The sequence below is a fragment of the Macrobrachium nipponense genome, chromosome 30, assembly GCF_015104395.2.
Source record: "Macrobrachium nipponense isolate FS-2020 chromosome 30, ASM1510439v2, whole genome shotgun sequence".
Taxonomy (NCBI): domain Eukaryota; kingdom Metazoa; phylum Arthropoda; class Malacostraca; order Decapoda; family Palaemonidae; genus Macrobrachium; species Macrobrachium nipponense.
In genome coordinates this window covers 55,252,307-55,266,559 of record NC_087218.1, presented here as the reverse complement: position 1 = coordinate 55,266,559, position 14,253 = coordinate 55,252,307, and the positions used below count along the sequence as shown (strand labels likewise).

Sequence of the window (14,253 nt, the reverse complement as noted above, 5' to 3'; positions counted from 1 at the left end):
GTGGCAAAAGCCCTCCACTGGAGCCTGTGCAAGAAACATCAGCTACCTTGCAGTAATAAGTGGTACGAGCACCAACCTGAGGGGGTGATAGAAAACGATCAGGCAAAGATCCTCTGGGACTATGGTATCAGAACGGATAGGGTGATACGTGCAAACAGACCAGACGTGACGTTGATTGACAAAGTCAAGAAGAAAGTATCACTCATTGATGTCGCAATACCATGGGACACCAGAGTTGAAGAGAAAGAGAGGGAAAAAATGGATAAGTATCAAGATCTGAAAATAGAAATAAGAAGGATATGGGATATGCCAGTGGAAATCATACCCATAATCATAGGAGCACTAGGCACGATCCCAAGATCCCTGAAAAGGAATCTAGAAAAACTAGAGGCTGAAGTAGCTCCGGGCCTCATGCAGAAGAGTGTGATCCTAGAAACGGCACACATAGTAAGAAAAGTGATGGACTCCTAAGGAGGCAGGATGCAACCCGGAACCCCACACTATAAATACCCACCCAGTCGAATTGGAGGACTGTGATAGAGCAGAACCAGTACAAAAAGAGGCATGATTCAGTGGCAAAAGCCCTCCACTGGAGCCTGTGCAAGAAACATCAGCTACCTTGCAGTAATAAGTGGTACGAGCACCAACCTGAGGGGGTGATAGAAAACGATCAGGCAAAGATCCTCTGGGACTATGGTATCAGAACGGATAGGGTGATACGTGCAAACAGACCAGACGTGACGTTGATTGACAAAGTCAAGAAGAAAGTATCACTCATTGATGTCGCAATACCATGGGACACCAGAGTTGAAGAGAAAGAGAGGGATGGATAAGGTATCAAGATCTGAAAATAGAAATAAGAAGGATATGGGATATGCCAGTGGAAATCATACCCATAATCATAGGAGCACTAGGCACGATCCCAAGATCCCTGAAAAGGAATCTAGAAAAACTAGAGGCTGAAGTACTCCGGGCCTCATGCGAGAGTGTCATCCTAGAAACGGCACACATAGTAAGAAAAGTGATGACTCCTAAGGAGGCAGGATGCAACCCGGAACCCCACACTATAAATACCCACCCAGTCGAATTGGAGGACTGTGATAGAGCAAAAAAAAAAAAAATAATAATAATAATAATAATAATTAATGTTATTATTATTATTATTATTATCATTATTATAATTATTATTATTATTATTATTATCTTATTGTCCTTTTGAATGCAGCTGTCAGGCTGATAGCATCCTTCAACATTTCACATCCGCTATTTTGAAATGCTAATTACTTCCCTATAATGCCACTTCATTGACGACTACTCAATCTTGTATGGGACATGTATCTCAACATGTATAATCACGCTGTCAACTTCATGAAAAAGAGACAAAGTATCTCCACGTTGTAAACTTCTCCATTTCTTAGAATCAACAAAAAGGAAAAATTACTCTGGTATTCCTGTCCGCTTGGTCGCTCGCCCGCGAAAGAGTCCTTTGTAAAGCTTATCACACGATTTACAAATAATGTCGTTAATCTTGTTCCCTCCCCAACTCCCTTTCTTCAGGCTTTTAAGCGGATGCTGTTAATTTTATCTGACCTTCACAGTACTGGGACATTACCTGCTTATCTGTCTAAAGATTCTCTTAGAGTGATCATTTCATCCAGTTGTATACCAGTTCATCAGCTTCCTCTGGAAATCTGGTCTGTTCTCTCTTGAAATCTGGTCTGTTCTCTCTGGAAGTCTTGACTGTCGCCATGGGAAATCTGGTGAGTCCTCTTTGGAAATCTGGTCTGTCCTCTTTGGAAATCGGGACTGTCCTCTTTGAAAATATGTTCTGTCCTCCCTGGAAATCTGGTCGTTCTCTTTGGAATTCTAGAATGTCCCCTTTGGAAATCTGGTCTGTCCTCTTTGGAAATATGTCCTGTCCTCCCTGGAAATCTGGTCAGTTCTCTTTGGAAATCTCGTCTGTCCATTCTGGAAATTTGATCTGTCCTCCCTGGAAATCCGGTCTGTCCTCTCTGCAAAACACGGTCCGTCCTCTCTGGAAATCTGTCCTCTCCTACCGCAGAAGACGTCAGCATCCCTGATTTTCTCCCGTGTCGCACCCCCTGCCTTGTCGTCGCTCCTCCTCGTCGTCGTTGTCCTTGGCCAATTGCGGTCGCAATATAAAACCGACGGCTTCGGACGCGACGTAAGTTATTGCGATCGCGCCGTCTAGTGTTGTGGGTGTGGCGCTTGGTAGCAAGAGAGAGAGAGAGACTCGCGGACAGGAAGGGAACAAACACTCTCTCGTTGATTGGACGCGGTTAGACAGAGTCCTGAGGTCTATGCCAGGCTTCTCATACCCCCTTCAAGACTTCGGTACGCTTAGGGCAGGCAAGAGCCCGAGCTGGCATAAGGCCAGCTTCATCTAGACCATCCGCCTAGCAAGAAGTAGGATTTGTTGCAGGAAGCAGCATCCAAATGAGGACTTTTAAGGTGCTTATCCGATTCGTTTAATTCTTCCTTACTTTTTCTTTACATGGACTGTTAAGGTGATTTCAGTTTGATAAACTTAAGTAGCTGGTGGTTAATGTAAGCTGGTGAGTTGCAACCAAGATGGGTTAATCATAGCATATTAAATATATGTACATAATATATATATATATATAGATATATATATATATTATATATATATATATATATATATATCTAAGATTACATCGATTCGAAAGCAATGCTTTAACAAAATTTTGCCTTTGATAAGGGGAAAATTAATTTCCAAAATAATATTATACAATACCACTACCAGCATAGGCTAATCATACTTATATTGTGCTGACTTGATTTATTATTATTATTATTATTATTATTATTATTATTATTATTATTCAGAATATAAGCCCCAATTCATAACGAACAGGCCTACACTGGCTATTGACTAGAAATTCAAGCCTACAAAGAATGCGGTGTTTTCTGAAAGAAGGAAAAGAAGGTAACAGAAATTACAGAAACAAGAGATGTTATTAGAAAACAAAGATAAATCAGATTCCCATTAATTGGAGGACGCATAAGCCAAGTTTCTCCTCCAGTTTTTCGAATTATAAAATAAAAGATTTTCGCTAGCAAGATCTAATTTATCTTTATTTTCTAATAACTGATCTCTGCTTTCAGTATTTCCTGCTGTCTTCTGTAACTTCTTTCAAATGAACACCATAATATTCTTTAAAAGCTTGAATTTTTAGTCAATGGCCCTTGTGGGATTGTTTCATATGGATATGGTTCATATTTTGAATAATAATAATAATAATATAATAATAATAATAATAAAATAATAATAATAATAATAATAATAATAATAATAATAATAATAATACTGTTGTGTTTTGCTGTCGTTACGAGCAAGCTGGCCTTGTGGCAACACAGGCTTTTGATCAGAAGAGCTGCCAGTGAATTCTCCGAGTAAATGACTGAAAAGGAAAGTTTCTTTTTCATTTAAACTGAATAATGGGCGTGATCTAAGTGTCCTGACAAGATGATCTGGCCTTGTGGTAGCACAGGCTCTTGCTGAGAAGAGCAATCACTCAGTTCTTGGAGTGAAATACAGAAAAGGGCCGTTTTCATGAAAAACTGAAGCCAAAATGATGGACGTGGTCTAAGCGTCCTCCATGAGAAGGGGAAAGTAGATCCTAAGATTCGACGAGATTTCATAAATGGGTGCATGGTGCTTGAATAAGCCTCCGGATATACGAAGAGACAGGATCTCGGCTTCGTGCTCCGATGGCCACAAAGAAAATGGAAAGCAAGGGGGAAGGGTTGACGACTCTGAGGTGATTCCCAGAATTCGACAATCGTTCTTTCCTAGTTTTCTGTCCCATACTGAATGTTTCTGTCGCCTTGTTGCAGGCTGATTTCTCCGTCAAACTGACATTGAGACAACCGAAAGCTTCTTTTACTTCTTCGAAACCATCAGTGCTTTGAAGTTTCAGAGGGCTTTGTCAGAATTCGGCAAAGGTTTGGCCCCGAGAGCCACATCGATCAAATATGGCCTATTCTGAAGACCTACACTGCTGCTCTCAAAGGATTGTTAATGATAAGTCAGCAAAGCCTGCTAATCCTTATAGCTAACCATCAGTGTCGGAAGTAGTACATAAACGCCTTCAAACGGCTACTGTAGTACCATGATCCACTGGACGATGAGTACAAAGGCTACGTTATAGCCTACAATCCGGTAACTTGATTACTTATTCAGGTCGTTCCTTCCTCGCCGGGATTGAATCAGGGGATTCTCGATTGGGAGCCCAGAGGTGCCGCAATACTCAGAATCTGAGTAAGGGTTACCTCACCGGGGCGTTCCCGATTTTACTTATGGATAAATATTCCATTCTGACGAAACACTGACGACTCGATTTAGTGTCCCTCTCTCTCTCTCTCTCTCTCTCTCTCTCTCTCTCTCTCTCTAATGAACAGGCACATAATTCAGATTGTTGAGGCAAACAGAGATTTTACTGAAATCTAAATAAAAACCACCTAAACTATCATCCCTTCCTGTTTCCAATCCTAGGAGTTAAGGTAGAGAGAGAGAGAGAGAGAGAGAGAGAGAGAGAGAGAGAGAGAGAGATGAGTGTAAATACATCTTCTGTCACCATCTACCATGCTGCCCACTGACAGAGCAGTGACTTCTCCCTCTTTAGTCCCATAACACGAAAAGCGAAACGGGACTACGGGTCAAGGTTTACGATCGAAAGAGTTCGGAGTGATATGCGACATCCCTCATTCAAATGCAGTCGGCCCTTACACAAAGGGCTGGGTTCCCTTTGTCGAAATAAAACGTCCATCAGCTTGAAAACGGACTGGCGTCGATAATGACAGTGCTAACGATGGTGATAATGGCAATGATTACGCTGTCACCATAGCGAGCCAGTTAACATAAGATTGGGGGAGTCCGGTTCCTTCTATTGGTTCCTTACACTTCCCTCCTAAACTGGAAGAGAGAGAGAGAGAGAGAGAGAGAGAGTTTGTTTGGCCAGAGGAAACGGGGTCGTAGGTAGATTAAGTGCGCACTTAGAGGGGTAACAACAAAAGTGACACTATGTCCAATGCCGCTTGCTTCCTAGTCCAATTCTTTTGTCGTCTTCTTGCACATTTCTTTGGATTGCACTTGAGAGTGTGGCCCTGAAGATTTAGACAGATAAGATAGATAGATAAATAGATAGATAGATACATAGACCCTAGTCCTAATAGGAGCACCTCCAATGAAAGGACAATGATCACAGCCACATTCCAGCTTTTAATGCTGAATAGGGGAAGAACCAACGCGTACTAATTTCCAGAACACTAGCCCCTTCATATCCTTCAAAAGAAGGCTCACCAGCAGCACGTCAAGTCCCCCTCCAAACGTTGAGTCATTCACCTCTACATATCTTTCCCGCACTCTCTCGTTCCCTTGAAATCAGAAATCAAATTCCTTTCTCACTTCCCCTAAACATGGCCTTCAGAAACAGTGTTTGATCGACAGTGTTCATTCAATACCAGCAGATGCTCAAGCAATAAGGATCTAAGAACCTATCCACCTCAAGTCCTTCACAGTTCCTGATACCTACGACGCTCCAGAAGACACGAAAGTCTGCAGGTGTGAAGGCTGCCACCATCGGCACTCCATCGCTTTCGTGAGGTCTCCAACATCCATCCCTAAACACTTCAACTGAATTTTGGAATAAATGTAGTGAAGGTCACGGCAGCAAATCGCTTTGATCGAAGAATTACCAGTGATATAAATATGGTAATGCTTAGGATTGCCGAGACCTTGGACCAGTCCACGCCCTCTGGGATATTACTCATACGAGGAACTTTCCATTTCAGGTGCGCTACCGAAACAAAAGCCTTGCGCCGGAAATAAACTCGTTCCCGTCTCTGGAGACGTATTGAATGACGTAATTGGCGGTAATGTTTCTCGCCTTATTAGTTCGGTGTTTGTAATCTCTTTGTCCGTGAGGAACGATTAGTGACCAGATACCTTTTTTTGGCTACAGGGGGCGCCCCACGGGCGTTGTTTACTGCTGTACACGAGAGAGCAAATTGCGTGCTTTAAACACTTGTAACCCTCACGATGAACTTGAAAGCGTATGAAGTGTTTCCGGGTTTTCCCCTTCTTCTTACGCGAGACAGAGTCTAAAGAACGGCACATTCTAAAGAATATTACATTCTTTAGATCATAATCATAAATATCCTCATCTGAGAGAGCTATCCTTTGAAAGTGACTGCTGATTGGTCGCAATTCGAAAGTTTACACAAAATTTCATATCAGCTGCGTTTGAACGTTAACGAAAATCCTCATTATATTTTCGATGCTTCATAGAAGAGCAAGGAAAAGGCTCATCGGCAGCGCGTAGATCCCCTTACACATCACACACCATTCGCCTGTATCCCCTACGTATTCTCCAGCTTACGAAACATCAAAAGGTCTTTGCTTATTGGGCAAACTTCTACAGAGCACGTGTATATAACAGCTAACAAATTAAGATAGGACCTTGTCCGAGTTTACCCTCAGAGAGAGGAACTATTTCGTCCCTACTACAGGAAAGCCACGTCACAAGAGGCTATGGCACAACCCAATATCTGGGAACATAGGTACTGGCCACTGCTCTCGGTAACACAAATTTGACCCCCAAGTGACCCAGCTTCCACAAATGATGTTGCAAGGTTCAGAAGTCATTTTCTGAAGCTGATTAAGACACAGGTGCTTAAATCAACGATTTGGAACTTGCCCAGTAGAAGCAGATGTTGATTATCCCCTTCTGTGCCTAGATGGGATTGTGAGAGTGGCCTCTCTGATTTGTATTCATCAAAAATGTGTAGCAATTTTTTTTTTACAAAGAAATGCAATACATGATCTGATGACCATTTGTACTTGGTTGTTGGTCTATGTCTCCAGACCAAATAATAATAATAATAATAATAATAATAATAATAATAATAATAATAATAATAATAATAATAATAATAATAATAATAATAATAATAATAATATCAGATACAGCGCAGGAATAGTGGAATGGACGAAGGCAGAACTCCGCAGCATTGATCAGAAAACCAGGAAACATATGACAATACACAAAGCACTACACCCAAGAGCAAATACGGACAGACTATACATAACACGAAAGGAAGGAGGGAGAGGACTACTAAGTATAGAGGACTGCGTAAACATCGAGAACAGAGCACTGGGGCAATATCTGAAAACCAGTGAAGACGAGTGGCTAAAGAGTGCATGGGAAGAAGGACTGATAAAAGTAGACGAAGACCCAGAAATATACAGAGACAGGAGAAAGACAGACAGAACAGAGGACTGGCACAACAAACCAATGCACGGACAATACATGAGACAGACTAAAGAACTAGCCAGCGATGACAATTGGCAATGGCTACAGAGGGGAGAGCTAAAGAAGGAAACTGAAGGAATGATAACAGCGGCACAAGATCAGGCCCTAAGAACCAGGTATGTTCAAAGAACGATAGACGGAAATAACATCTCTCCCATATGTAGGAAGTGCAATACGAAAAATGAAACCATAAACCACATAGCAAGTGAATGCCCGGCACTTGCACAGAACCAGTACAAAAAGAGGCATGATTCAGTAGCAAAAGCCCTCCACTGGAGCCTGTGCAAGAAACATCAGCTACCTTGCAGTAATAAGTGGTACGAGCACCAACCTGAAGGAGTGATAGAAAACGATCAGGCAAAGATCCTCTGGGACTATGGTATCAGAACGGATAGGGTGATACGTGCAAACAGACCAGACGTGACGTTGATTGACAAAGTCAAGAAGAAAGTATCACTCATTGATGTCGCAATACCATGGGACACCAGAGTTGAAGAGAAAGAGAGGGAAAAAATGGATAAGTATCAAGATCTGAAAATAGAAATAAGAAGGATATGGGATATGCCAGTGGAAATCGTACCCATAATCATAGGAGCACTAGGCACGATCCCAAGATCCCTGAAAAGGAATCTAGAAAAACTAGAGGCTGAAGTAGCTCCAGGACTCATGCAGAAGAGTGTCATCCTAGAAACGGCACACATAGTAAGAAAAGTGATGGACTCCTAAGGAGGCAGGATGCAACCCGGAACCCCACACTATAAATACCACCCAGTCGAATTGGAGGACTGTGATAAAGCAAAAAAAAAAAAATAATAATAATAATAATAATAATATCTGCTATTCTAAACAACGATATGACATCAAATAACCTAAATATTCCCTGGAAGAGTCAAGAACTACCATGGACTATCTATATTGTATGAAAACAATAACAGCGTGGGGGTAAAAATAACTGAAAAATTGGTACTGTCTGGTTCATGAAGAGGCCACGTTTGTCAGAAACCCGATCATTAGTCTTCTCATAAAATATTCATGTGTGGTCTACGAAATGTAAAACATCAGTTCTAGGACTGTCCTCGGCTCCTCGCCAGTATCAAAACTCTGTGGCCTTGGGAGGACTTTCACGGCCCTGGCTTTCGCCTTCAGAGAAGCTATATAGCGTCCCCCTTTGGAGGATTCATGTGGCAAGACCAGAGGGCCTCTCCCAAATCTATTTTCCATGCTCCTCTGTTTTTCCCTGAATCGAATCCAGTACCATAGCGACAATTCTAATTCTACTTCCAGTGATTTTTGTGTTCGTCCTTGAATAGACTCTTCTCCTCGCATCTCTGGACATTCCTCTTTAGTCTTTTCAGTCAATTTAACCAAGAAAATAATGATTTTCTACTTCGATGCTAACCCTACCTCGTACTTCCACTTTCGACTCGATTATACGCATACGTAGGGTGGCCTGACTCTGACTTCATATTCTTTTGCAGGAAAGGAAAAGGGAGGGTAATCTTTATGATTAGACTAATCTTTATAACGGCGCGTCCCTGGGAAGTTTCAAAAGGAAGTCATTACGCTCCTATGTGTCCTAGTTTCCATTTTTAAAGTTTGAAAATGTCGCTTGGAGATCGATAAAAAATACGATGCAGCGAGTTGCTGCTTTAATCTCAAGTAAGGTTAAAATACTTTTTTTTTTATACTGCATTGTTACTATAGTTGTCAGTTCAGTTTTAGAGGCGTACGACACAATTATCAATGGCGGGAACTGTATTTGTGAATACCTCTCTCTCTCTCTCTCTCTCTCTCTCTCTCACACACACACACACACACCACACACACACAAACTCAAACCTTGAGGCTATGGCTGCTCTTCAATGGAGATGAAATAAATAAATAAATAGCCATACGACTTAATAACTTACAACAGGGGCACCTACCCTGACCAGGATGCCTACGCCTTTATGTTTTCCGGGGGAGAGGGGGGTTGAGAGGGGAGGATTGTAACATGGTTGTTGACAAGGACTAATGCAATCAGCCATCACAGAGATAGCACATGTCACTATCACCAGTGCTCCAACCCATATCAGGATAGGTCTCCTAACCATATATAATTCCCTGCAGGTTAAATTATTTATAACCCCGTGTGACAATTTATATATATTTCCCCAGTTACCAGTTAAGTCTGTTGTGTACTTTTGTTACAAGTAGAACTTTGGATTTTAAGACCAATGAATTGTTTTAGGTGTATATATTTATGCTCTAGAAAATCATAATTATCATTTTTTATGCAGGTACTGTGCCTCTTACTGGTAGCTCTGACAGTAAGAGGTACTCCTGTGACAGAACCTAGCCCAGAAGCTAAGGGGGCCACAAGCCCCAAGGCTGCGTCAACATCAAGTCCTAGTCCATTGCCAAAAACTAGCCCTGATGCAAAATCTGTTACCACTGAGTCAGATGCAGAAATTCTGACTCACACCACTACTGACCAATCAACCACAACTATCCCTGATGCAACATCAGATGCAGAGTCTTCCACTGATCCAGGGACAGATCAGTCTGAGGTCACCACCCCTAGTTCATCACCAAGACCAAGTGCTGGCACTACAAAAGGCCCCAAGTCTCCAACGGGTCCACAGCCAAAAACCGTTGGAGGTAATGGAACTGAAAGACATCGTAATACTGACCACGCTCCAACTACTTCTTCAGAACCTGTTACTGATGTTCAGTCAGACGGCAAACAACTTTCACCTGATTCAGGCCCTAAACCAGACCTCAGTTCAAAACCAAGAGAAACATCTTCAACAAAAACCAAGGATGAATCCAAAACCAAGTCACCGGCAGGACCTGATTCTAAGCGACCCTTACTGCAGCCGCTTGTCAACAAACAGAAGCAAGGTGGGCCAAACCCTGAATCAAAGTCTCAACTTGGATTTGGGAATGGTTTTGGGTTACCAGGGTCTGCTTTCCCAATAAATCCAAGGCCAATTTTGACAGGCGCAGGGGAAACTGGCCTCAATAACTTCCCATTCTTTGGTAAGGCAATATTACTCAATATCAAAATAACTATAGTATGCATTACAATAATCACTTGCTCAGATTCTTAATATGAATGAGTGTAAACACTGTTAAAGTATGCATGTATTACTAGGTGCACATTTACTAATGATGTTTATATTGAAAAAGATCTACCTTGAATCTGGAGAGAAACAAAGCTTACAGCACTGTAACACTGAAACTTAAAAAGTAATAGACACTCAACCATTATGAAGATATTTAGCTGCATTCTTATCCAGTCACATAATCAGTTAATGTCATTTAACACCGGCCATAGGAGGCGACCCCACCTTCGTTGAACTTCCTTTTCAAGAGAGCTTCAATAATCGTCAGCTATCAAGGGGTAACCCTAGCAGTTTGCAGCCACGTCCCGTATCACCTACTGGAGAAGGTATGGTTTTGACTGTTAGTGCTTTGGCAGCAAAGATGAAAATAATGCTGATTATAAGACTTTTCACTGAACCATCAAAAGCCACATAATTTGCTAGCAAAACTAGTTATGAGGTACAGGTACCAACCAACTCAGTAGCATTTCAAACTTACCAGATGCCTTGAGGTTCTGACTACCAGATAAGAACAAAATTTGTTAAGCAACTAAGACCCTACATTATAACCTAGACTTGAATATTTTCTAGATATCTTACAGCTAACAGCATTTCCACAAAGTTCCTAACCACAATTAACTTTTACATTACACTTCACATTTAGTTTAAGAGATTTATTCAAAAATGTCACTTCTGTAATGGTAGCAGTGCCAAAATATATTCACAATAATGTTGCTGATAAGTACAGAAATCCATCGAGGTATACAGATAACTTGAACTGTGTTGACTGGCTATCCAATTGATCTTCAAATATGTATACTATTGTATTAAATTCATCTGTTCTATCTGCAAGAAAAAACTTGATAGTTTAACCATGAATTTTATCCAGTCTTTCCAGGTGCATTCAGTGTTGGTTCCCAGGGCCAAGGATTCGAAATTCCAGTGAACACAGGTTTGGTAGTAAACCCTCCAAACAATGTGCCTCAGAACACTGGCTTATTCGGAGTCCCTCCAAGAGGACCTTTTGACTTTGGACAGCCATTCGGCAATCCTACAGTGCAACGGCCATTTGCTCCAGGTTCTTCCGGATTTCCACAGGGTACCACACCACAACCACCTCTATTTTTCAACTCAAGACCAGGAGGTAATCCTGGACTCTTCGCACCAAACCCATCCAGCTCTCCACCTTTATTTTTAAATCCAAATACTGACAATACCTTTGCAAGACCAACAACTCCTCAGCCATTCCCTCCAAGACCCTCTAATCCTCCACCGTTGTTTCTGAACCCGGTTACTCCAAACCCAGCATCAAGACCTTCGATTTTCTTAACCCCACAACCTGGTAACCTGTTTATACCAGAAGATCGCATTCCTTTTTCGTCAAGTCCAAACGACCTCGATGATCCTTCACCTTTCTTCAATTCTCTTGGTGACAGAGGCTCAAACAACTTATTCCCTGACAGGCCTTCGGTACTTTTCCTTAATCCTGACAGAGATGTACCACCACCAAGAGGACCACCATCCATTTTCTTGAATCCTGAGGATTCACCACCAATATTCACTAGTTCAAGACCAAGACTACCCTCAGGATTTCCCCTCGGAGCAACAACACCCTTAGGATTTCCTCTAGGAGCAACCTCACCCCCAGGATTTCCTCTAGGACCTACAATACCCTCAGGATTTCCTCTAGGATCAACAACACCCTCACAATTCCCTCTAAGACCTACAACGCCATCACCTCCCATTTTCCCACGACCAACCACCCCAACACCTTTACCTCGACCAATCACACCAACATCATTCTCACCTGGACCAACAACACCATCCCCTCTTTTTCCTCAACCAACAACGCCAACATTCTTCTCACCTAGACCAACAACGCCATCACCCATTTCACCAAGACCAATACCAGGATCATTTCCCTCTCGTCCAGGGATATCCATTAACTCAAATGGCAGTCCATTTACACCTACACCATTTTTCCCGCAGTCAACTCTGAACCCATCTCCCTTCTTCCCAAGTTCAACCCCAGCCCCTGGAGGACGTCCAGTCTTCCCTCAAAACTCATTCCGTCCTGAATCACCAACTCTTGGCCCGACTATCATTGTGTCTGATGTAAACAACAGACCAGCACTGGTCACTCCTGTGCCCATTAACCCAGGGTCCAACAGGCCACTAAGGCCAGCGTTCAGCTTTGGAAATCAACGAGACAACTTCCCACACGAAAGTATAGGGTCAGGAATTGCACTGCAACCACCCAAATATAATTATGGTGAGGTAAGATGACAGGAAATTCTTCGAGTTTATAAGATATATTCCTATAAGATCTCACTTGCTTGCCTGTTCTGTTAATCTTCAGTGATATGTCAGTCCTTCCCCTTCCAGATAAATCACATATTTTCATTCAATAGCAATACAGTAATGCCATCTGCCAGATTTAACTCGAGGTTATTTGCAAATTGCTTTTGTTTCATTATAGTTGCCAACATGTCTCATGAGTCTTCACAGTGAATAATTTTTTCAGGAAAACCTAGCTCACTTTCTCAACTCAAAACACCTCAAAACCTGGGAACTACTTTTCTTCATGGCAGCTCATAAAAAAAGGAATGTTCTTAGTACCCTCTTGGTCTTTGAATTAGGAGTTATGGAAGCCATAACCACTTCCCCTTGCTATGAGAACCTAAGTTTACAAACATTCATTAATATATTTTCTCTTCATTTCTTTCTTAAACTTCAACCAACTATCTACTTCCAGGGCCCAGCATATTCCTATGGCTATGACGTCAAGGACCCAGCAAGTGGCAATTTCCAGGGCGCAGAAGAGGAAAAAGGAGCTGATGGTGTCGTCAGAGGCTCTTACCACTTACTTCAGCCTGATGGAAAAACCCGAGTAGTCAACTATTTAGCTGATGATTACAATGGATTCCAAGCCGATGTGAACTATCTACCGCCAGCCTACAGCTAATTTGAACAAACATTTGTTAGTCAATTATCTGGATCTATGTTCCCTTTTGACAACTAAAGGTTCACTCACTTTTCTGACCTTGTAAATTTATGATGGACTTTGTAAATATATTGAAGGAATGCTTGATTAAACTTGATGCTGTTTCGCTTAGAATCTTAGTATGTTTAAAGTATTCACTATGGTTTACGTAAACCAAATTACCTGCTACGTACATACAAATGGTGCTCGTACACTGTACAATAAAAGCTATGCTAATGTACGGCAGATACCTCACAATCATGTTAACAGACATTACTTTCCATTTGGCGTTAACTTAAATTTTACTAGATTCTATCGCAGAATATTTGGTATTATAAAGAATTTCCTCATAATCTAGGAAACCCAGTACTAATAAGTTTAATTTGCAAATCCATATGAAGTAGCTGGCAGGCAAAAGTGAACAGACCAATTGGGTTGACTTGGTAAGTATGTTTGGTTGTGCTATTTATCTTTCCAGAAGCTTCTGAATGAAAAGTTGCCAAAAATAATAAAAATATTTTCAGTGCAATTTTGCTTTAATACCCTAACATTATTCCTTATTATCTTTTGGAACTGAAATATAAATTTTGGCCAAAGGCCAAGCACTGGGGCCAACGAGGGCATTCAGCACTGAAATGGAAATTGACTGTAAAAGGTTTGAAAGGTGTAACAGGAGGTCAACTGTTATGAGAGGGTGGAAAGATGGAAGAAAGAGAATATGGAAAGAGGTACAGTAAAAGAAACAAAAGGGATTGCAGCTACGGGCCCAAGGCATGCTGCAAAGAACCTCAAGTAATGCCTGCAGTGCACCGCATGAGGTGAACTGGCA

General features: G+C 41.6%; 1 protein-coding gene across 1 annotated transcript; it reads left to right on the top strand.

The window, feature by feature from the left end:
- The first annotated feature begins 2,206 nt into the window (after positions 1 to 2,206).
- LOC135202540 (mucin-2-like) lies at positions 2,207 to 13,953 on the top strand. The gene is made up of 5 exons (XM_064232012.1): positions 2,207 to 2,472; positions 9,635 to 10,376; positions 10,675 to 10,788; positions 11,331 to 12,718; positions 13,197 to 13,953. Exons 1-5 carry the CDS (start codon positions 2,458 to 2,460, stop codon positions 13,404 to 13,406), a joined length of 2,469 nt encoding a protein of 822 aa, XP_064088082.1. The 5' UTR covers positions 2,207 to 2,457; the 3' UTR covers positions 13,407 to 13,953.
- The last annotated feature ends 300 nt before the right edge of the window (positions 13,954 to 14,253 follow it).

Excerpts from the sequence above, each read along its gene's own strand:
- LOC135202540 (XM_064232012.1), top strand. Across the intron at positions 10,789-11,330 it reads CGTATCACCTACTGGAGAAG|TCTTTCCAGGTGCATTCAGT; the intron begins GTATGGTTTTGA and ends AATTTTATCCAG. Across the intron at positions 12,719-13,196 it reads CCAAATATAATTATGGTGAG|GGCCCAGCATATTCCTATGG; the intron begins GTAAGATGACAG and ends ATCTACTTCCAG.